The sequence below is a fragment of the Ascaphus truei genome, chromosome 2, assembly GCF_040206685.1.
Source record: "Ascaphus truei isolate aAscTru1 chromosome 2, aAscTru1.hap1, whole genome shotgun sequence".
Lineage (NCBI taxonomy): Eukaryota > Metazoa > Chordata > Amphibia > Anura > Ascaphidae > Ascaphus > Ascaphus truei.
Genome location: NC_134484.1, coordinates 117,164,289 through 117,189,198, shown reverse-complemented (window position 1 = coordinate 117,189,198; position 24,910 = coordinate 117,164,289). Strand labels below are relative to the sequence as shown.

The following is a 24,910-nucleotide window of genomic DNA, read 5'->3' as shown; positions in this document are numbered from 1 at the left end:
TACAAATCGACTGGTACTGTTTATTTCAACCATTGTTTCACAATTTGTGTGGCAGGGATTCCTAATGTAAAGTAGAATTCTGAGCAAGATCAATCCTTGCTCCCACTCTATAAGCACCATTGCCTCAATCCAGTTTACCTTCTATACAGAGTGCAGAGGAATTCAAATAGTTTGTTCTTGTCGAACAATATTTTATGGTAAACATTGTCTTTGGGTAGTCCTGCAAACCTAAAGATTTTGGGCTGACATTTCAACTATTTTGTATTCCCTCATTTCTTATGAGCCTCACTGCACATGTATCTTTATAACTGAGTAAAAACAATCACTATGATTCACTAACCTTCGATATGGGCTATTGTGCCCCAATGGTACTGTACATCAAGGGTCATTAACTTGAATGTCAGCAACACATATTTGTCAGGTTGTAACCGTGACTGAGGTTAAGAGTATCTCCCCGAATATCGTGCAAGTACATAAAGACCATATGTAGGGATGTACAGTATAAAAGCAAAGTAGCTTAATTTAGATATGATTTAAAAATGTGAAATAAATGAAACATCACCTGATCTTCTATAGGCATAACTAAAATGCCTCCAATTTTCAATAACATTTTCATGTAGTTTTCATGGTCTTTCTGCACACCAGCTCCACAGTAGATACGGTCATACTGAGAACTGTCTGATGCGATCTCCAGACAATTACCAACCACAAAAGCAGGTTCACAAAACTCAAACCTAAAAAAGAAAAGGGTTAAATATGCTGAGGTGAAGTACAACAAAAGCAAACAAATCAAATCAGTACATTTTCAATATTAGCATTGATTAGTTTTGCCAATTTGATATTCACACTCTGGATTAAAAGAACAGATAATTTGTAAATTGAACTATCAAGTAGGGCCATCCTCATTGATTTGATTATTACTTATTTACTGTATAAGGCAACAACAAATTCCCCAACATGTTCTCTCAATATAGTACTGATAACCCTCACAGCACTTTAACATTGCATTGAAGTTCGATCTTCTTGCCATGCTGGTTTTACAAAGAGGTCTATCGGGGCTTAAATCTGCTATGCAGCACAAGTAGAAGTAGAAATACACACACAAATAACTATATTCTATTACAAACAAACAGTGATAGCTGGTCCAATATTAAAAATGATTTGTATATGTAGGATGTGCATGAGATTTGATCATATCAAACCTACTGTATATTAAAACCTGAAATTAGTCTTAAAACTCTTCAGCACATTTATATATAAAAAAAAAAACCACATCATGATAAACTTAAAGGGATCAATACCTTCAAAACAATCTATGTATACAAACAAGGAGCTTACAATAAAATGATAATTGATCAAAGACATCTATACACAAAAAAGCACAGGTGTAATATATTTTACAACTGCCATCTCAAGTCTTCATTTTATCTCTGGCATAAAAAGGAAGAGTCACAAAAACTCGCCCCCCCTGCCCCCAATTGATTTTGTTCTAGTTTGGCGCTGCAACCGTGTGTACAAATTAATTTACATGCATTATTTATAGCATTAGGCATACCTTGGACTATGAGGAGGCCTCATCCCCATGTTGGCAAGGTCTCCTGTAAAATGTGGTTTGTTAAACTGTCCATTTCCAGGATGTGGTGCGTGCTGCTCTTTGGAGAAAGCAGGAAATAGTGGGCCCCCTTTACGGACAAGTAGGGCCCGAACATTGCCCGGCTAAGTTGGTGGAGGACTATTAAAAAGCTCATGCTCCAGGCGAGGATGATTTTGCTGCCACTGGGAAGGATGACCACCTTGGGCTATTTGTAATGAAATCCGTTAATGCCTTTTCCTGAGGTATAGCATTTTTATTTTGCTGTTGCCGCAAAAGATGCACACACACGCGCGCGCGCATGCGAACAGGAGCCCAGGCGGGATTACAGAGTGTAAGAAGCAGACGCGGAACCCCTGATCGCGGCGGCCATTCCCACCCCCCACCCCATTATAACGCGGTCACATTATGTGGACCCTAAGCACCGCGTTATAAAGGGGTTCAGCTGTACTGTTTACATGCTGTGTGTGTGTTTCTAATTCTTTTTAAATTTATAAAACATTTTCAATCTGCGCAATGGTCCCTTTTTCTTTTTACTGGAGGTACCAATTCTGACACCCCAAGAACAGATTGCCATGGTTGATGTGTCCTAAATAACCTGCCACAGTGAGTACGCACCGCATAGAAGCCAAGATACAATATTAAGTCACAGAATTTAAAGCATCTGCACTTCGTTTTGTTCCCATGCTCCACCTGGATTTATGAAGAAATCTTGAATCCACAGGGACCAATAAGGACAGTCCCTACCAGTGGGTTTGAGCAGGGAGTTGCAATTTTATTTATATATTTTTTTCTCTGTGCACTTGTCACACAACATATTTTATAAAGTCACAGATTATATTTAAGTATCACTGTAATATAATATTGTCTCTTGAATATAACATGTCACAATTTGAATGTGTCAGAGCGCCTAATTATTTCACCATATTGTTCACAAATGATTGTAATAAACCTGTACTGTTTGTCTACCTACAAAGTCCCTGGTACTCTTTATTATCATCTGAAATCTAACTCAAGCTTACAGTAACCAGCCCCTGAGATCAAGGTAACCAGAGTCTGTTCACCAACATCTTCACTCCTACAGTACATAAACCTTGTGCAACAACTCATTTTGAGCCAGGTAAGAAGGGGTTACATATGGTTTCCCGATTATAGTTTATGTACCTTTTTGGTTTGATTGTAATTACATTTGTAAATTGTTAAGACTTATATTGGAGATAAAACATTTTTTTTTATAAAAAGTGACAGATGATATAATAGTACTGTTCAATTCTTTAGCATGTACTCATTTTTCCATTTTAATTCAAGCCGTTATAGATGCTAAAATGTTAAATATATAAACTCTTGCAAATGATAGAATAAAAAAATATTTAATGTTGTAATATTACTGCTGAACATCATGCAAACTTACCTGTCAAAGCCATCACAATATTTGATGAAACACTCAAGTTTTTCCTTGGCATATTCCACCACATCTGAATGAAGCTCAATTCCATGATTCATGCCAAATGGACCTGTAACACAAAAACAGTCTTATGAAAAAGCTAAAAAATATTTTATGTATACACACATATATATATGTAAAGTATGTATGTAAGTATATATATATATATATGTAAAGTATGTGTGTATATATATATATATATATATATATATATATATATATATATAAATACATACATACATATACACATACACATATATACACGCACACACACATACATATATATATATTTAAAAAAAACTCAATTTACCATTTTAGGTCTTCATAGAAATATTACATATTCATTCGATTGCAAAACCATTATTTCATATGGCATAGAACACACGTTTTCTACCAATAGAGAAATGTTGTACATTCATACTTTTTTGTACTTTATAAACAAAGCAACACTGCTGTCGTTAATGGTGAAGAAAAATAAGGGTCAGACAAGAGTAGAATTACATTTAAAAAAAAACCAGTGTATATATACATATATAAACACACTACAGAAACCAACAAACTTCCCCAATTGGGAAAGCCAGCAGGATACTAGGTTGTATAGGGAGAGGGAGGATACAGCAGAGACTGCGACTATTCTAACACAAACCAGTGGCAATAGCCAAAAAGACCCAGGTACACGCTGAATACATGCCTTAAACTAGACCCAGCATTTCTGCATTGATTAATGGCCCATCAGATTAACAGCGGGGGTCCCTGGCATTCAAACTGAATGGGACTGCCAGGCACCCCTGCTGTGTTAATCCTATGGGTCATTAGTCAATGCAGAAATGCCTTAAACTTGCCTAAAACTAGCCAGGTTACACCCAGCACATACCCAGAATGTAACCGGGCTAGTTTAAGGCAAGCTTTAGAATAGTCGTGGTCTCGTCTGTACTGTATGATTAAAACTCAAATATATCAACAGGGCTGGAAACATTGGGGTGGAAAGGCAGGGGCATGTAGAGCTGGTGGACCACGGCTACTGCTGAATGCCTTTCCATGATGCTTTGCTTGGTGCTATGCAAGGCATTGTGGAGCGCAAATTCGGGAAGCAGAGCGGTAGTACACTGCTCTGCTTTCAAAAACAACTACCATCTTTCCTGTACTGGCCTCACAGGGGAAGAGTGGCTTTCCACACTGGACCAGTGCAGGTTGATGCACTTTTTCCAGCACTGTATATCAAAGTTTCATGTAATGTCTAATTAGAAAAAAAAAGTACTGACTGCTTATAATAGGAAAGATTACTTTTACTTCACAATACTACTGAACAGGCAGATATTTCAATGGCAGAAAACATCTGGAAATAGATCTTTAGTAATGGAAGAATAGAAGCACTTTTAAACTAATAAATGAAATGGTCATGTACATTGTAAAGAACTTTACAGATAACCAAGGAATTCTGGCTACATTTTGAAATAAGCCAGAATAAATCGAAGTTAGTCCTAGTACTACTTGGTTTAAAAAAAAAAAAAAAAAAAAGTAGATATTTCTATGTTTAAATGTAAATGTACAATGTATTCATCTTGTTTTACATACAACAAGACCCAAATATGAACTATATACAGTATATTGTGTGTTTGTGAATAATTTGGCATTCCCCAAATTGGCATTTAGTTAGCAGGTATTGGCTGTTTTTTTTTAACGGAGTAAACTGTAAGCATGTAAAAAAAAAAATTAATCAACAAAACCTAATTTTATTCAGAACATGAAGATCTCGTTAATGTACATTGTAGACTGGTGAACGTCATGGTGTGACAGATCTGCATCTTATTCAAAATGTCATCTGATCTAGTACTTGCTATATAAACCATGCAGTTCTAATTTCATAACCATTTAAAGATTACATGTTTGTTTACAGTAATTTTTAATATCACAACTGTAGTTCCAAGCAGATCAGCTTTAGTCTATTCATTATTTGTATGAAAGTGGCCTGTAGTATCAAATAGATTCTCTTGATGACCAGAGAATGCAGCCAACTTAGATTTAAGTGAAGCCTTCAGCAATATTCCAAATTAAATCTTAAAAAAAAAAAAGTGAGGTACGTAAAACCTAAACCTTATCCAAACAAATTAACCCACGTTACATTATACAGTAACAAATCATTTAAAAACACATTCGTGCCTAAAACATGTGAATAATTTATTTTATTTTTTTAAATCCATGTCTATGCCATGTCATATCTTATTGCTCAGTTCTTCTTTCCAGGTGTCACCATCTATCATATTGTCCCATTCTGCCTTAAATCTATGCTCAATGTACTGTACCTCCTGACAACAGGTATTTCTGTCGCAAAAGTGGATTGAAAACATTAAGGGCGAGCAACGGTTACTAACTTTAAAGCAGCAATAACCCACAGAAGCCTATACGAGTTTAACAAACCTAATGTTGGCATCTTGCAGCCTGAGCACCTTCCTGATCTTTTTTTCTTTTTAATGTTTTTCTAATGTTGAAAATAAATAAAAGGATTTTCCTCATCACTAGCTTCTGTGGTTACCAAGGAAAATGTTTATACTGCAATGGTTTCCGGATTAAAAGCTTCATTATAACAACGGGTGGGCAATTATTTTGGCTGGAGGGCGACACACGATGTAAAATCTACATTAAAAAGACAAGGGTAATATTACCCTTATATCTTTGTTCATTGATCTTTACATTGTTCTTCTGGAGGCTGGCACCTCTCCCAATCTCTAGCATTCTAAACCGCAGTCACTGCAAATACTGGGAGGGAGTTTTGGGAGATATAGATAGATATGCATATTAGCTGAGCGAATTTGTGGAGTTTTTGTTGTTGTTGAATGATCTACTTAGTCTGTGGCTCGTAAAGATTACCAAAGCTCCCCCCTCATATGCTTCTCCCCTACATACTCTTCTTTTCACCTGCATCTCCGTTATTTTCTCTCTATTACCCACCTGAATCTCTGCCTTCCCTTTCTCACTTATTCTCCCCCCACTCCTCCATGTCTTTAATTCGCCTACTTTTGTTTCCCTCATTCTCCTCCTCCCTCGATCCCTACCTGTTGTGCAGGCGGCAGAGCAAGCAGTATTGCAGAACTTTGGCCCAACGTCCGGTCGCTCCTAACTTTTGTGTTAGGTTCTGAGTGGTCTCCTGCCGCGCTGCTGCCCACAACATAGGTAGGATCCAGGCAGCTGTCTCTGTGGCAGGCCACAGGCAACCATCCCACGGGCCGGATGTGGCCCAAGGGTCGTATTTTGCCCACAACGCCCACTGGTCATACTTTGCCCACACCGGTTTTAACTTCACAGACACGTCGTGTTTCAAATGCTTCCATCTCCTAAACAAAGAATCAGATTTAAAAAATAAAAACTGCTTTGGAAAGGGCAACAAGATATCCTTTAGGTATGCGGACTGCTGCTTTGTACTGAGTGTACCCAGCTCAGTTTCTAGAAATCTTGGCTGAGTCACATTACCCCTACATGCATCAGACACCAGAAACTAAAAAAGGAGGTGGGAGTTGTGGCTGAGAAATTGTAATTACCGTGCTGATTTACAATGCATTTATTTAATTTAAATTTTTTTAAAGAAGGCTTTCCTTCCAGGAGAACTTGCAAATGAGAATATATATGGGTTATTTTACAGAATCCTGAGAGTGTATGCTGCAATGAAAAAGAATCTGCAGGCACACGTATTCCCTGGCACATATGAGCTTAAAATATCTAATTTTGGTGCCGGAGGCCAATGGAGATGAAGCAATTTAGCCACAGTCACAAAGAGAGCTGACACTCTTATTCAAAGTCTGTGATATTACCACTGAGCTACTGCTGCAGCCCATCTAACTGGAACAATTGTATTAACATATTTACAACAAAGCTGCAAAATAGTGTGGTTTAGTTGGGGCAGCCCTGGTTTGACAGAAAAATACAAATAGGTCAGGATTTGTAGTTTTACTTCCGGATATATTTTTAGTTTTATGTGCACTTCTGTTTGGTCGGGATTGCTTCTTTACTTTTACATTAGTGGCTATAGTCAGGAGCTTCTGAAAACTATTGTATTTCACGCTTGAAAGTAGTAAACTACTGAATGATTTTAGAGAAATTGGGAGAAAATATTTGATTTGACAAATTAATCACGAGTATGCTGAAGTGCCCTTTTAAAGTCAAACTTGTAACTCACTGATGTCTAACAAAGCAGCTAACAGACTACAATTTTAAGGCCCCCCGAGAGTTATGCACAGGCTAAAATTCTACGTTACTGTACTTTTACATATACCAGGTCAACCTCTTGAAAAGAAGTCAGAGAAAATTGAAACTATCATACGCTGCAAAATTGGTGGGTTACAGGCTACATGTTTAATTGTATCAGATTTTGCATGACTTGTGTTTACTATATTTGCTCCAACCACCTCTGCTAAGATTACTACTGTTCCCTTATTTGCACAAGCTTCAGAGTAATACTGCCTTTGCTCTAGCATGCCTTTCTTTGCTGGAAAATATCATTCATAGTTTATTCTAAGGATGTGGGGCCATCAATTCCCATGGTGCAGTACAAAAAGTGTGAGAAACAACAATTAACAACATATAATATTACACAGTAATATGCAAATACACAAACACACACTTCTATAAGAGGTCCGTTCCCCAAAGAGCTTTTTCTTTATTAGTACCAATTAAATATTTGAAAGTGTGCGATAGCTCTAATTTTCTTCTAAGGTGTACATATTAAGGTTCTTAACATTTTATTCATTAGAAAATCGGTAATGGTTTGAAGGGAAAAATTCTTGCAATACAAAGTTTAATATTGTGCACTCTGGAATGATTAGGTGGATCTCTAAACACATTCAGCTAGGCAGGACTGCCCATATAATGTTCAAAATTGATGTCTAAAAACACTACTGTGTTCAGATACACTTTAAGGCCACTTTCCACAGTAGTGTTATAGGGGCACATTTTCACCAATAACAGACAGACAGACACACAGATAGTATAGTATGGTTATTAATCAATTGCTGATGAAAGGTTTTTACCTAAAATTAAGCCCACCATTGTACTTAAATATCCGGTTCCACTTCCAAGATTAAGAAAAGACAATCCTGGTTGAAGTTTCAATGCTTCCATAACTTCTGAGTAGATGCAAGGAGCAGATAAATGTATGTTTCCATGTTTCCAAGCCAAGTCTTTGTATGCATTGTCCCTATATCCCTCCAAGTAATATTCCCCACGATCAATGGCCCTGAAGGCTTGTTCCACCTTTTCAGTACGTATATATTGTGCCTCTTTAAGGTTATCAATTAAATCATCATTGTCTTCCCCAGCGCTCACCGCTCCTCCCATGATGTCTATGAAGTTTTAAATAATTTGGCAATACATCAGCAGAGGATGAAAGAATGTATCGATATATATCATCAACTTGATGCTTTTCCTCTCTAGCAGGTCATTAGTGCATCTGCAGTACATGCATCCTGTGGAAGAAACAAAATGAAGAGGTTTTGAGTTTCACAGACAAAAAGAGCAGATCAGCAAACAGCAGGACAAGCAACATAATTACAAAATTCCTCAATTTAAAGAGACTACATTTTTTGTACCATGGAACAGTTGGGTGCAAAAAAGTTGTAAATGTATTGAAGACATGAATACACAGCAATTTAAGAAAATATCTGGTTTCTTAATTAAACCTTTAATGCATAAAACTATATAAAGGAATTAAACAAAATGAATACAACAAACAGTCACATTAATCAGACAAATTCCCATTGGTTTTAAAAGGATTATTTACATCAATAAGATGTATGCATAGATTAATAGGTTGACAATGTTAGCCACAGTATCACCTGATACTTTAATTCACATCTGCCTATTCAATAATGCAAAGAGACTGATTAAACAGACTTATTACTGCAGCAAAGTATTTGCAATACTTAAAAGACAAAAAAAAGGGTGGGGTGGAGTTTATTTTTTTTAAGCAGCTGGACACAAAATGGACGCAGAGTAAGGCTGCACTTATAGTGCCGGCGACTGTGACGTCGCGGCAAAACAAATGCATTGCCGCCACCGCGTGCGCTTATAGTAAGCGCGACGCAGCAACGGATTGGTTGTGATCGCTGGAAGTCATCTCTATTTGATTTTCCAGCGACCGTCGCAGCGCCGTCAGCATAGCCCAAGGCTCTCAACATCATTGGGAGAGAACATCCCCCCCTCCCCCGCTACACCTTGTTTCACTCATCTCCAACACTTTATATTTCTAGAATAATTATCAAGCAAGTGCTCTTCTCATGATCCTCATATTACATATTAACTGCCTTTAAAAAACAAAAAAAAATGTTTAGAAAGAGGAAAAAAAAAAAAAGCACTCTACAAAATATGTTTTATTTTATTTGTAGTAGGTATTCTACGATTTCTTTATTAAAAGGTGCATTCCTGTCGAGGACCAAAATTAACCAATTAAAAAACAAAGTTACCACATATCTTAATTACAGATAATGTAACATTGCAAAGTCCATTTATACTGCCAAGAGTGATTCATTTCTATTGCATTCTTAATACTTAATGATTTAGAGTCCTATAGTTAATTTTCATTTGCAGACAAAAGTGAGGCAACATCTATAAATGGGCACCTTCGTATTGCTCATCTCTTCTATGAAAATTGAAAGTAAAAGGTTTTGTAAACCAATCACTCAGTTCCAGGAACTACATAATGTACAAACTTAGATTGAGGCTTCCAAAAAATATATTAAGAAATTCCAATTAAATTAATGATTTATGATCAACCCATCTTATACTTGAAATATGCTTGTATTGGGTTTGATTTCAACAGATTAACTTTGATAAACAATATTGTCCCCCTCGGTCCGATTATAAAAATGTTAAAAAGGCTACATTTTGGCGGGGGAATACATACGTTAAACACGAGGAGAGGCTTGCAACTGCGTTACCTGGAAGATCATTCGGGAGGCCATCATCCAGCAGTGGATCGACAAGGGCTGAAGATTATCATACATACATATATATACATACATACATATATATATTTTTTAAAGATCACAAAAAGCAATGGTTTTAAAATAAAATCCATATGTTCTCGATTTACACACATGCCATCCATCGCCAATGTACAATATGCACTCACATGGAGTGTCTGGATTTAAGGCAGTGAATAGACAAGATACAGTATGTATCGCTGTAGTAAATCTCTGCTGTAGACTGTTGGTCCCTTTACAGAAGATGTTTCATGTGGAAAAGAAACAGGAGACTAATCGCGCAACATATAGCCTAGAAATAAATTGATAGAAAGTTGTGCGCACTCCCACAGAGACTGTCAACTTGGAGACAGTTAGACGTGAGAAGGGAGCACTTTGCTGTACTGTTTGGCTCTATGTTTAAAATAAAAAAATAAAAATCTTTAAAGAAAATAAATCACTAGATAGTGAGTGGTTAGGGATTATTTTTCACAACTTTGAAAAGGATTTCTATGTTACGCAATGAGTCTCCTCCGTTTCTGTTCCACATGAAACACCTTATGTGAAGGGACCAACAGCCTATAGGAGAGACGTACTATAGAGCTGCATAGCTTTTCTATTTAGTTCCTTATATCTAAGCACTCTGTGTGAGTGTTTATCGCACCCCTCCCACCTTTTTTATTCCGAGTCCTGTTTTTTACCTGAACATACTAAAGTGAACCCTTTCCGGTTTTAGGGTGACCCAAAATGAGTAACCGGATAATTTGATTCTTGTATCACGGTCGTGCCTGCACAGCGGCATTCCTAACAACCAGCATGACAACCGTTGCTATCCATTACCGCAGAGTACTTCATAGCAAAGAAATGGAGGTTGTCCATGACGTCACTCCGGCCTCTGACAACATCCTTAGCAACGACAAAGGCAACAGTACATGGCAGTTTCCATTCTCGGTAGCCATCAAAAGCCCTGCAACTGTTCTCTACTGGCAATAAAAGATTGCAAGAGTGCATAGTGCGAGAGAGACAGAAATTATATATTCAAAACATGATATTAAATCGCATATAAAACAGCATTATATCACCGACAGGGAGCAACCATCCAAGATAGGTGTGTCACCACAACATGGTGTGTGCAGAGGCTCAAAGTATTTTGAACATCAGGTCTACATTCAGATTGATAATGGTTCTGGCAGATGCAGTTTCTTCTAATTGTATACACAGCTTCTAAAAACAAAACAGACAGTATATACAGTATGTGACAAATGGAGGAAAAAAAAACCTCAATACACGTCCATGGATCATAATCATACAATATGCAGCGGATATTGGTAAATAGCATTATAAGCACTCATGACTCATGGTAGGTACAGGCATACCCCGCATTAACATACGCAATGGGACCGGAGCATGTATGTAAAGTGAAAATGTACTTAAAGTGAAGCACTACCTTTTTCACACATATCGATGCATGTACTGTACTGGAATCGTCATATACGTGCATAACTGATGTAAATAACGCATTTGTAACAGGCTCTATAGTCTCCCTTCTTGAGCACACCTTCGGTACAGGTAGGGAACCGGTACTGATGTTCAGGACGTTCTGAAAGGAGCATGCGCGAGCTGCCATTTGCCTATTGGGCGATATGTCCTTTGTGACAGAAACCAGGGTATGGTGATAAATTCCATATATAGGGCTCCCGGGATACTGAACAGTTTCTATCCTGTTTAGGCTGGAAAGTGCAGCCTCAGAATGCATGCACTCCATCCCACAGTTTGGCAAGTGATGGAACGGAGGGGTGAGGGATCCAGACCAGAGTTTGTCTGCTGCCTGATTTCTGTCACCTGTCCTGCTAGTTAGAGTTTAAGGCTGATTTCCTGGTTCCTCTCCCCTCTCCCCAAGAGCCTGGAGGCAGGAAGGCTGCTGGAAGCAGAGAGGGGAAATACCTCTCACCAAACAGGGTAAATCATCCGGTTCCTTTTGTCTAAAACTGCAAAGTTCCTTATTTTTGTTGTTGGAACTGGATAAGCCAGTCCAACCCCAGTCAGGGAAAACCTTACTTAAGTTATTGCTCAGACGAGCAGGGTTTTTGTTTGCTTATGTATTATTTTGAATTCCGTGTGGCAGTCTCAGTGTCTGGGACTGAATAAACTAGGCAATAGCCTGTTTAAAGGAACAGCACGTTACGCCTCGTCATTTAACCTACCCTAAAAGACCGTGTTCTAACAGTCAAGGACAGACGGCGGAGCCCCAGAGTAAGCCGTTTGTCATATATGGTGGAGAATGCGGGCAGAACACTAAAAGGTCTGCGGGGTTAAAGAACTTAAAAAAAAAAAAAAAAATTTCTCTCCAAACAAGATGGAAGACGTGGTGAGTGCGCTGGTACGCAATGTCGCTGCCCAGAAAGACGCGAATGAAACCCAGCAACAGGTGAATGCAACCCAGCAACAGCTGTTAATAGCCCAGCAAGAGACTAATGCAAACCAGCAACAGACGAATGCAGCCCTGCAAGAGGCGAATGCAGCTCTGCAAATTGCGAATGCAAACCAGCAAGAGACAAACCGCTTGCTGAGAGAGGAGCAACAACGGTTCGCCCAGGGCTTACAGCAGGAACTCGAGATCCTGAGAGGGACTATGATTAAGACTCCACTGGCAGAGGCAGCCCCAGTCCCGAAAATGACCAGGGCAAACCACTACCTTCAGAAGATGGGGCCCTCGGATGATGTTGAAATCTATCTTATCACTTTTGAACGCACGGCACCCCAGAAGGCTTACTTTGATCTAGAGCCAGCCGAAGCTAACGTCTATGCAAAATTGAAGTTCGAGATCCTCGCCCGCCTCGGCGTAACCACGGCCGTTCGCGCCCAAAGGTTCCATGCATGGTCCTTCACGTTGGATAAAGCCACCCGATCCCAGATGTATGACCTCATCCACCTCACTCGGAAGTGGCTGCAACCAGAGATCAACTCAGCAAGCCACATCGTGGAACGGTTGGTCATGGACCAGTTCTTGAGGAACTTCCCTCTGCCCTACGCCGTTGGGTCAGTCAGAGTGACCCCCACAATGCAGACAAGCTGGTGGCCCTCGTAGAAAGGTACAATGCAGCAGAAGAGCACCTTCAACCCATAGTCATGGAGCATCCCCACTACCCAAGGTTCCAGGACTCTTCCAGAGACGGTAAAAGGGTACCAGGGTTAAGGGGGGCTGAAGAGTGACGACCGCCTTCACACAGCACCAGCAACAGTGACTCGCATACTTGGGGCAACAGCCAAATAATGGGGAGCCGAAGAAGGGCTCTAAGTGGGACACAGACTATGTACCTAAATGTGTAAATTGTTATGAGGGGCCACACCGCGAAAGTCTGCCCACTAAATACTGAACCAATGCAATGCAACAGCGTTGAACCTTATTCGTTGTGGTCTCAATGTATGGGCCCTAGCCCAGAGGACCCCTTGAATAACCATCTCTGGGCATTTGTAAAGGTAAATGGTAAGAGGGTTCGGGCACTACTTGACTCTGGGAGTATGGTTACACTAGTGTCCGAATACCTGTTGCCCATTGGGAAAAAACAGGTAAACAGTTCACAAAGAGTGGCAATTTGTTGTATACATGGGGATAATCACGAATATTCCACTGTTGATGTTCTTATTGAAACAGAGTTTGGTTCTTTAGATTTCAAAGTGGGTATAGTACCCAAATTGGCACATGATGTGTTAATAGGGACCGATTTTCCCCATTTTCTAAAAATGTGGTCCTCCTCTCAGAATAGCGCCCAGAGTTCAATAGCGGACCATAAAGAAGTAATAGAAGAAACAAATCCTTTCCCTATTTCAGAAATGGAGGTTGACGAGGGCCCAAATAAAAAGGGGAAAGAGGAAGAGTGCTGTAAAATCCCCTTTCCCATGGCCACCTTGGTAGGGAATACCCCAAATCAAGATGTTGAACAGCCGTTTACCACCCCAGAACAGGATAAGACCTTCACTGACCTAGAGGTCAGTCCTGGGGTTTTTAAGAAGGCCCAGTGGGAAGACCCCACATTAGCAGAAGCAAGGGGGAATATACGAGACCAGAATAGTACTCCGGGCCAACCAGATAGGTCACTTGCCTACCCCTACTTCGAGGTAGAGAATGACCTAGTATATCGGGTTGATAAAAGGAAATCAATTATAACTAAACAATTGTTGGTACCACGGACATTCCGTAATGTAGTATTACACCTCTTACATAGTCACCCATTGGGGGACACCTAGGGTGGAAAAGACAAAAGAAAAGGTTCTCCGAAGCTTCTATTGGTCTGGGGTTCTGGCAGAAATTACAAATTATTGCTCCTCATGCCCAGAATGTAAGATCACCACCCCGTTCAAAGCGTATCGTAGCCCATTGGTAGCCCATAATAGATGTACCATTTGACCGGATTGCTATGGATCTAGTACGACCCACATACACAGAACACCCGCACAGCTGTACTATTGAACCATGGTGAGGTGCTCACTAGGTAGGAACAGGATGTATACTAAAGAAAAGGAAACCTAGTATGCAAGCACTCCATCACTACTATATGTATAATGATTTAGTTAAAATACTTTATTAATAATCAATGAATAAAAAAAGGGGGGTTAAAAATAAAATGTATACCAGACAGTACGTGACTGTATCATTAATAACATAACTCTAAGTAGTTAAGTTGATAGTACATATGGAGATCCTTGATTGATATTCAGGATCTTGTGCTATATTTGTATAGCTGCCTATAGATATAGGAAGGGGCCATAGTGGGACCACTATCTAGTCACTATCTTTATATGTTTTAATAATCCTGGGCAACAAATGCGAGGGTTTATTCAATCTATGTTACTACCTATGAAAATGAGCCAGTGTCTAACCCTGTACTTCCTAATAGTCAGGCTATGAAGATAACACTTGAGGTACACACTGCTAGTGGTAAAACCCCTAACGCTGTTTAGACAAACCAAAAGAGGGAGACACAGTATGCACAATATGGTAGAAGGTACATAGCCCACAATAGGGTATTAGTGCATGCTTTGCCCACCTAGTGCAATAAGGTATGTTGTGGTCTTGGTTAGGCTATTTGGCTAGTTACATGGGGTTGTGATAATTGTCTGGAAAGCATCTAAACTAGTCTCCAGGGAGGACTAGTATAGAGTGTGGACCCTCAAAGTGTTCTTAATATTAATACATCTAGGCAAACAATGCAGAGATATGTGTGTGACTACCTGTTATGTAGAATAGTGAGTGGCTGGTGGGTAAAACCCCAGTCATCTACACACTGAGTGCTGCTTTTCCGTAAGGGTAATACTAGTGGAGGCACTTTGTAACTAAAAGCCCCATGAGCCGTATATTCAAGGACTGCAGATATATGCGTGATAAAATGGTTAATGCGAACACCCTCAATGGGATACCTAGGTATATAGTATAAACCAAGGTTGCATAGACAAATTATAGGACTTGGCTACTGGGCTAATAGAAAAGATACTTGTGCATCCTCAGTGAAAACAAAAGCAGTTAATAGTGTATACCCTCCGCATAAGGTGAGTATTGCAGTGGTATGTAGTATATACCATTAACCCACATAGATCCTCCTTGTCAGGGGAATATTGGTAGGCAATTGCAGTAAGAACACCAATATACAGCTAAGCCGTGCTGAGGGCATGAACAGCTGATCGTATATACCTTGAACATGCGGTAAGTATTATTTGCAGAGGTAAGTATAGTATATACCGTTACCCACACAGACCCTCCCAAATGGGGAAGTATTGGTAGGTAAGTGCACAGGAAACACTAATAAACTGCTGATCCGAGATATTCTCACAAACGGAGCACCAGAAAGGAGATAGAACCCCTTTGAACCCTGTCAGCCGGGAATGTAAGTGATAAACAGTGATTGTCCAATTAAGATCTGCTCAAATAGGGTATGCATTCAATGCAGGCTGAGTTCACTCGGGGTCACTCTGTAGGATCAGTTAGACAATCGGGGAATAATGCTAATTGGCCGACGCGCGCGTTTCACATGTGAACGCTTCTTCAGAGCACGGAAGAAGCGTTCACACGTGAAACGTTCGCGTCGGCCACTTACCCACCTCACACACGTGGGAAGCTTTCATTTCGTATGCAGCATTCACTGACACTGCTTCAAGCTGCGATACTCCCAGCGCCCACGTGTGGTTAATACTTTGATCCTACGTGTCAGATTTACATCGTAGGATCTCTCTGATTTCAGGGGCCTTGTATTTACCCACTATCTTAGCTAGGCATGTCCTCGAACATATCAGCGCTGATATATCAATGATCAGCGCTGATATAGGGGACAATGCATTGTCAGATATATGTTAGTATATGTGCTCTACCTATCTGATTATATACCTTGTTGATTAGGGGGTCCGTGTGGGCTATTGGTCTCCACTGACCTTACTGCACGGCACTTTCCTCCTGCTGGGGATCTGCCTTGATCAGCTGTTCCATGCCGGTTTACAGGAAGCATTAGCATAATTCCCCGATTGTCTAACTGATCCTACAGAGTGACCCCGAGTGAACTCAGCCTGCATTGAATGCATACCCTATTTGAGGAGATCTTAATTGGACAATCACTGTTTATCACTTACATTCCCGGCTGACAGGGTTCAAAGGGGTTCTATCTCCTTTCTGGTGCTCCGTTTGTGAGAATATCTCGGATCAGCAGTTTATTAGTGTTTCCGGTGCACTTACCTACCAATACTTCCCCAATTGGGAGGGTCTGTGTGGGTAACAGTATATACTATACTTACCTCTGCAAACAATACTTACCGCATGTTGAAGGTATATACGATCAGCTGTTCATGCCCTCAGCACGGCTTAGCTGCATATTGGTGTTCTTACTGCAATTGCCTACCAATATTCCCCTGACTAGGAGGATCTATGTGGGTTAATGGTATATACTACATACCACTGCAATACTCACCTTATGCGGAGGGTATACACTATTAACTGCTTTTGTTTTCACTGAGGATGAACAAGTATCTTTTCTATTAGCCCAGTAGCCAAGTCCTATAATTTGTCTATGCAACCTTGGTTTATACTATATACCTAGGTATCCCATTGAGGGTGCTCGCATTAACCATTTTATCACGCATATACCTGCAGTCCTTGAATATACGGCTCAAGGGGCTTTTAGTTACAAAGTGCCTCCACTAGTATTACCCTTACGGAAAAGCAGCACTCAGTGTGCAGATGACTGGGGTTTTACCCACCAGCTTCTCACTATTCTACATAACAGGTAGTCACACACATATCTCTGCATTGTTTGCCTAGATGTATTAACATTGAGAACACTTTGAGGGTCCACACTCTATACTAGTCCTCCCTGGAGACTAGTTTAGACGCTTTCCAGACAATTATCACAACCCCATGTAACTAGCCAAATAGCCAAACCAAGACCACAACATACCTTATTGCACTAGTTGGGCAAAGCATGCACTAATACCCTATTGTGGGCTACGTACCTTCTACCATATTGTGCATACTGTGTCTCCCTCTTTTGGTTTGTCAAAACTGCGTTAGGGGTATTACCACTAGCAGTGTGTACCTCAAGTGTTATCTTCATAGCCTGACTATTAGGAAGTACAGGGTTACACACTGGCTCCTTATCATAGGTAGTTACATAGATTGAATAAACCCTCGCATTTGTTGCCCAGGATTATTAAAACATATAAAGATAGTGACTAGATAGTGGTCCCACTATGGCCCCTTCCTATATCTATAGGCAGCTATACAAATATAGCACAAGATCCTGAATATCAATCAAGGATCTCCATATGTACTATCAACTTAACTACTTAGAGTTATGTTATTAATGATACAGTCACGTACTGTCTGGTATACATTTTATTTTTAACCCCCCTTTTTTTATTCATTGATTATTAATAAAGTATTTTAACTAAATCATTATACATATAGTAGTGATGGAGTGCTTGCATACTAGGTTTCCTTTTCTTTAGAATACATCTAGTAGGACCCCTAATAAAGTCTGCTAGGGGACATCAGCATATATTGGTAATATTAGATTATGCCACCCGATATCCGGAGCCAGTTCTCCTACGTAGCACCTCTGCTAAAAACATAGCAAAAGAGTTAATAGTTCTGTTTACCAGGGTCGGAATTCCTAAAGAGATCTTAACTGACCAGGGAACACCATTTATGTCCCAAGTAACAAAAGAGTTATGTAAACTCCTAAAAATCAAGCATCTCAGAACCTCAGTCTATCATCCACAAACAGATGGCTTAGTGGAACGGTTCAATAAAACCTTAAAGAGCATGTTACGCCGGGCGGTCGATAAGGATGGGAAAAACTGGGATTGTTTGTTACCATACCTGTTATTTGCTATTAGGGAGGTTCCCCAATCATCCACAGGCTTCTCCCCGTTTGAACTATTGTATGGCCGACACCCAAGGGGCTTACTGGATATAGCCAAAGAGACTTGGGAACACGAGGTTACCCCATACAGAAGTGTAATAGAGCATGTTGCCCAGATGCAGGACCGCATAGCTGCAGTCCTACCTATAGTGAGGGAACACATGGAAAAAGCTCAAGAGCCACAGAGGAGTACGTATAATAAGGGTGCTAGGGTCAGAATTTTTTTTCCAGGCGATAGGGTACTAGTTCTGGTTCCCACCGTAGAGAGTAAATTCCTTGCTAAGTGGCATGGGCCATATGAGGTCTTGGAAAGAGTGGGAGAAGTAAATTACAAGGTGAGACAGCCAGGTAGGAGGAAACCTGAGCAAATTTACCATATAAACCTACTTAAGCCTTGGAAAGATAGAGAGGTCTTGTTAACCCTAGTACCCCCAGGTCCGTCAGAGAATCGAGAAACTGACCCAGAGGTTAGCATAGCTGAAACCCTGTCCGTTCATCAGAAACGAGAGGTCCAGAATTTAGTGAGAAGAAACAAAGAAGTCTTCTCTACACAGCCAGGTAGAACTAGCGTAATTGAACATGACCTAGTCTCTGAACCGGGGGTCCGAGTTAACCTTAAACCGTACCGAATCCCAGAGGCCAAAAGAGAGGCTATAAGTTTAGAGGTTAAAAAAATGCTAAAACTAGGTGTAATTGAGGAATCCCAAAGTGGGTAGAACAGCCCTATAGTTTTAGTCCCAAAACCAGACGGTACAACAAGGTTTTGCAATGACTACCGTAAACTAAACGCTGTGTCAAAATTTGATACTTATCCTATGCCCAGGGTTGATGAACTGGTAGAGAGACTGGGAAAAGCCCGATATCTCACGACCCTAAACCTAACAAAAGGGTACTGGCAGGTTCCCCTCACAGAAAGGGCAAAAGAAAAGACAGCCTTCTCAACCCCAGACGGCCTCTTTCAGTATAGGGTGCTGCCTTTTGGCTTACATGGAGCTCCCGCCACATTCCAAAGAATGATGGATAAAATTTTAAAACCACATGCTCGGTATGCTGCCGCCTACCTGGATGATGTGGTAATCCATAGTGAAGATTGGCAATCCCACCTTCCAAAGGTCCAAGCTGTGCTTGACGCAGTTCAGTCTGCTGGACTAACTGCTAACCCCGCTAAATGCACTATTGGTCTGGAGGAGGCCAAGTATCTGGGGTATTCTATTGGCAGAGGTTTACTCAAACCCCAAACACTCAAAGTAGAGGCGATACAAAATTGGCCAAGGCCAATTACAAAAAAACAAGTAAGGACCTTTTTGGGATTAATTGGTTACTATAGAAGGTTTATTCCCAATTTTGCAACTAAGGCAACCCCACTAACCGACCTCACAAATGCAAGAAGGCCCCTAATGGTAAAGTGGTCCCCCGAAACCGAAAAGGCCTTTAGAAGCCTGAAAGAAGCTCTCTGTGCCCAACCAGTGTTGGTCACACCTGACTTCTCTAAAGAGTTTTTAGTCCAAACCGACGCATCTGAGGTAGGGCTGGGGGCTATACTCTCCCAGGAGTCTCAAGGTGAGGAGCATACCATCCTTTATTTAAGTAGGAAACTAAATCCCCAGGAGAAAAATTACTCCATAGTCGAGAAAGAATGTCTCGCAATAAAGTGGGCTGTAGAGACGCTCAAATACTATCTGTTGGGGAGAAAATTCCGGTTGGTCACAGATCATGCACCCCTCACCTGGATGTGTCAAAACAGAGAGAAGAATGCTAGAGTGACCAGGTGGTTCCTAAGCCTACAATCCTTTAAATTTTCTGTGGAACACAGGTCAGGGCACAAACATGGCAATGCTGACGGGTTGTCAAGGATGCACTCCCTAATATCCATGGTCGCTCATCCCTCAAGGTCTGAGCTGGGGGGGAGGATATCTGACAGAAACTAGGGTATGGTGATAAATTCCATATATAGGGCTCCCAGGATACTGAACAGTTTCTATCCTGTTTAGGCTGGAAAGTGCAGCCTCAGAATGCATGCACTCCATCCCACAGTTTGGCAAGTGCTGGAACTGAGGGTTGAGGGATCCAGACCAGAGTTTGTCTGCTGCCTGATTTCTGTCACCTGTCCTGCTAGTTAGAGTTTAAGGCTGATTTCCTGGTTCCTCTCCCCTCTCCCCAAGAGCCTGGAGGCAGGAAGGCTGCTGGAAGCACAGAGGGGAAACGCCTCTCACCAAACAGGTTAAATCATTCGGTTCCTTTTGTCTAAAACTGCAAAGTTCCTTATTTTTGTTGTTGGAACTGGTTAAGCCAGTCCAACCCCAGTCAGGGAAAACCTTAGTTAAGTTATTGCTCAGACGAGCAGGGTTTTTGTTTGCTTATGTATTATTTTGAATTCCGTGTGGCAGTCTCAGTGCCTGGGACTGAATAAACCAGGCAATAGCCTGTTTAAAGGAACAGCACATTACGCCTCGTCATTTAACCTACCCTAAAAGACCGTGTTCTAACAGTCCCGGACAGACGGCGGAGCCTCGGAGTAAGCCGTTTGTCACACCTTACTCGCGAGTGTACAAGTGAGTGTCCTTAAACCGGGGTATGCCTGTACTCTGGTAACGGTAATCTCTAGTAACCCATCCCAGGGGACACCAATACCTGAATATAGGTTAAGGATAGATTGGAAAAAGTTGAAAAATATCCAAACTGTTAGAGCAAAAGTTCAGATACATCAGGAAAAGATCCACAACACCAACAAAAGGATACGTGAATTACTCCAAGAAAATATCAACGTGGCTCATCCACACGTTCCAGATTTTTTTTTTTACTAGGCAACACACTTATGTGGTAAAAGCACTCCTTACGATGGAAGGAAGGAGGATATAATGTAAGAGGACCAATATATAGACCAAAGACATACAACAGAACACAAACCTAAAAACATACCTAAATTGTTCCCCAAGTACTCCACACTGCTCGCTACTCCCCCACCATGTGAAGTCAAGGTATCCATTCCACATACAAATGATTTAAAGAGGAAGAGTACACATAATCCTCCTTGCACAAATCATCTAGTTGAATCGTATATACAACTTACTCTAGATGAGGTGGACAAAATTTGAAAGCAAGATACCCACCACACAGTATGGCAACAGACAGCAGAACTTCCCTAGAGACAAATAGGTGAATTTAAAAACTTTGAGTAGGAATAAATCCATAGTAATTCAGCGGACAAAGGAGCAGCTATTGTTATGATGGACAAGACTACTGTATGTATAGGGCACAAAAATGGTTAAATTATCGGATACTGTCGTAATAGACTTGTCAGCTAACCCTACACCTCGCATTAGGAGCTTCATTGAGGATATCTTGAGGCGAGCTGAAATACAGGGACTCCTTTCTAAACAACCTTGTTTAAATCTTACAGTAGAAAATAAATTCTTGTTTTTACCCCCTCCTGGACGACCTACTGTGGCAGGTTCAAGCTGTTTTTGGACAGGCTGATATGTCTGTTGGTGGTGATGGGCATGTCATACATATAGGACACGATAGTTTATACTTAAAACATAGAACATTGAAATCACTTACACGATTGTGGACCTTAGATGTCAACAGCCTCTACACCACGACTACCCATGTAGACGGTGTGGGGACTGTTAGATACTATATGGGAGAGTCCCCATCTACACCACTACATGAACAGAGTTTTCTCCTTACGCTCTTGAACTTGGTCCTCAATTAATACCACTTCCTCTTTGCGGATAGTTTTTACAGCCAGGTGAGAGGTATTGCCATGGAGTCAAATGCAGCCTAGTTCTACACCAATGTCCATCAATAATCTTTGAGGAACTGTATGTATACAGCAATCTTCTATACAGATCATACGGCACTTGTCTGGCTTACGTATATTGATGACATCTTTGTTGTGTGGACAGGGGACATGTGGGATCACTGATGCAGTTTGAAGAACTAAATGCATAATTACCTACAATTTATTTTACCTCACATCATGATAGAGCGGAGATATTGTTTTCTAGGCACCAGAGTCAAGAGTGTACAAAGCTACAGTAGTTGTACTCTCCAAACAGATCTGTACACGAAGGCTACCGACAGGAACACCTTATTACATCACAATAGCTTTCATCCTTGGAGTATGGTATGCTCACGTCCTAGGAGTACATTTTACAGAGAAAAGAGGATTATTTGCGAGTCTGAACAAATTGATGCTTAACAAAAGACAGATGACTCAGATTTAAGATCAGGGGATATCTTGAAGTTGAACTGTGTACGGAGCTTGAAACCCAATTCTGCTGAATGGCAGGCTCTGATACAAAAGAAAGCGATAGACCCAAAGGCTACGGCTCCAGTACTCCCTGCTGCACACGTGCAGAGACTACAGCAGCGATCGGCGGTCTGTAGGGCAGCTCTAGGGGAGCATGGGGGTGAGGGGGTATGACGGAGTCTGTCATGCCATTGGCTGCGCGCGACCACATCACTGAACGGGGAGACAAAATTTATGTCTTCCCTGCTAACGTATGCGTCACAGTACTTTGTGCGCCCACACACACAGTCACTGGAGCCTGCCCCATAGAGGGCTGTGCTGCATGGCAGCACACCATAGTGCGTGCCACTGTGACCACCGGGGACTCAGATTAAATGGAGTCCTTTTGTTTCTACATATAATACACCTAGTCATCAGTAGGATTATGAGGAAACACGGACACTTGGGTGAATCTGACCCTTCCCTACGAGAAGTATGAATAGCCTCTCCCATTATGGCATATAGGAAATGTCCAACAGCAAAATAGACCATTGTTAGAGCAGATTTTGGTTCTACCAGCTCAATACGGACAGCTATACAGGGGACATTCCCATGGCATACTGGATCTACGAATTGGATACCCTACACCCATTTGATCGTAATAGGGAGTATGATTTTACTAACCTACTTCTAGATGTCCCTAAAGGGTGGGCCAGCCTATTAGGACCATACTTTCAATGGACACCTCGACTTCACATGGTGGCGAGTAGAGTGTCAAAGGGCACAATTTAGCTATGTTTAGGTTTGTGTTCCGTTGTATGCCTGATCTATATATTGGTCCTCTTACATATGTCCTTCCGCCTTTCATTGTGAGGAGTGATTTCTACCGTGCAAGTGCGAGTTGCCTTTTAAAAAAAAATTCTGGGAAGTGTAGACGAGCCACATTTATTCTTGGAGTTACCCATGTATCCTTTTGTTGGTGGTGTGGATCTTTTCCTGATGTATATGACCTGTTGCTCTTATAGTTTGGATTTTTTTTTTCCATTCAGTCCATGACCTATATTCAGGTATTGGTGTCCCCTGGGATGGGTTACTAAAGATTACCATTACCAGGGTACCTACCATGTGAGAGGAGCCATGAGTGTTTATAATGCTATTGACCAATATCCGCGCTTCTTTGGTCTCTGGCTGCATATTCTACGATTATGAACCATGGACGTGTATTGAGTTTTCTTTAATGTGTCACATATATACTGTCTATTTGTTTTTAGAAGCTATGTGTAGAATTAGAAGAAACAGCATCTGCCAGAATGATTATCAATCTGGATGTAGTAAAACAATATATTGGGCGAACCATTCGAGCCCTTAAGGTTAGAATTATGGAACATGTGCGCCTAATTGAAAGAGGTGATCTTCTGCACCCTGTATCTAACCACTTCTCATGTTGTAGTCAAGGAGGCTTATCAGATTTTTCCTTTATGGGAATTGAACAAGTCTCTTGTTCCATCAGAGGTGGTGACAAATTGAATGCGCTGAATCGACGAGAACTCTTTTGGATATTTATATCAAAACAAGGGTTCCTTTTGGCCTTAACACCAATTGGTATCTGGGTCCGTTTTTGGATAACTAGACCACCCTTTACCTTTTGGGTAGGTTTTGTCGGAATATGAATCATGATCCCATAGTGAACACCCCTTAATATCGAGCCACTCATGGATTGTACTTACGCATGTGTAATGCACCTGTACATAAAAAATTTCAATATAATTCTTAACATAAATTGATGAATGGAATGCTTAACGAAATTTCAACATGTATCTCAATTGGCTCTTGATCATCATCTTTGATTTGGTAGTTTTTTGCTTTGAGTTGGTCTATTATGTAATCATATAATTTAATACAATTTGATTTATGATTACAGGGTAAATATTATTGGTTTGATTATGCCTTCTCTTCTCAATTTCTTTTCTCCTTTTTTTTTTTTATTATTTTTTAATAAGATGCCCTTTTATTATGGCGCTTTTTTTGAGGATGTCATTCTTTCAAAATGTTTCCTCAATATGTTACTCTCCTCCCTTTAACTGGTTGCTCTCACATCTTTTGTACTTGTTTGAATAATAAGCTTCAAAATGATCTTGGAAGTTATGATAGAGTATTTTTTCCTGTCAATTATATGTATATTTGTTACACATTTTGTTATGTTTCAACAGCTGGATGTACTAGCTAAGGTTACAGAGTGGATATATGTGCTAAGCAACCATGGGCATATATGTATGGGGGAACCTT

At 40.6% G+C, this 24,910-nt stretch overlaps 1 protein-coding gene across 3 annotated transcripts in view; it reads right to left on the bottom strand.

Annotated features, from left to right (window-relative positions):
* Nucleotides 1-24,910, bottom strand: part of PCMTD1 (protein-L-isoaspartate (D-aspartate) O-methyltransferase domain containing 1) — a 67,604-nt gene that overhangs the window by 4,746 nt on the left and 37,948 nt on the right. For 2 of the 3 annotated variants that reach the window (XM_075584464.1, XM_075584462.1), the window contains exons 2-4: nt 8,057-8,491; nt 3,003-3,105; nt 563-734 (exon numbers count right to left, since the gene is read on the bottom strand). In XM_075584464.1, the coding sequence (XP_075440579.1) occupies nt 563-734; nt 3,003-3,105; nt 8,057-8,363 (582 nt within the window). In that variant the 5' untranslated portion in view covers nt 8,364-8,491. Of the gene's footprint in view, nt 1-562; nt 735-3,002; nt 3,106-8,056; nt 8,492-10,686; nt 10,820-24,910 lie in introns of those variants that run through there. The other variant, XM_075584463.1, reaches the window with a different exon arrangement.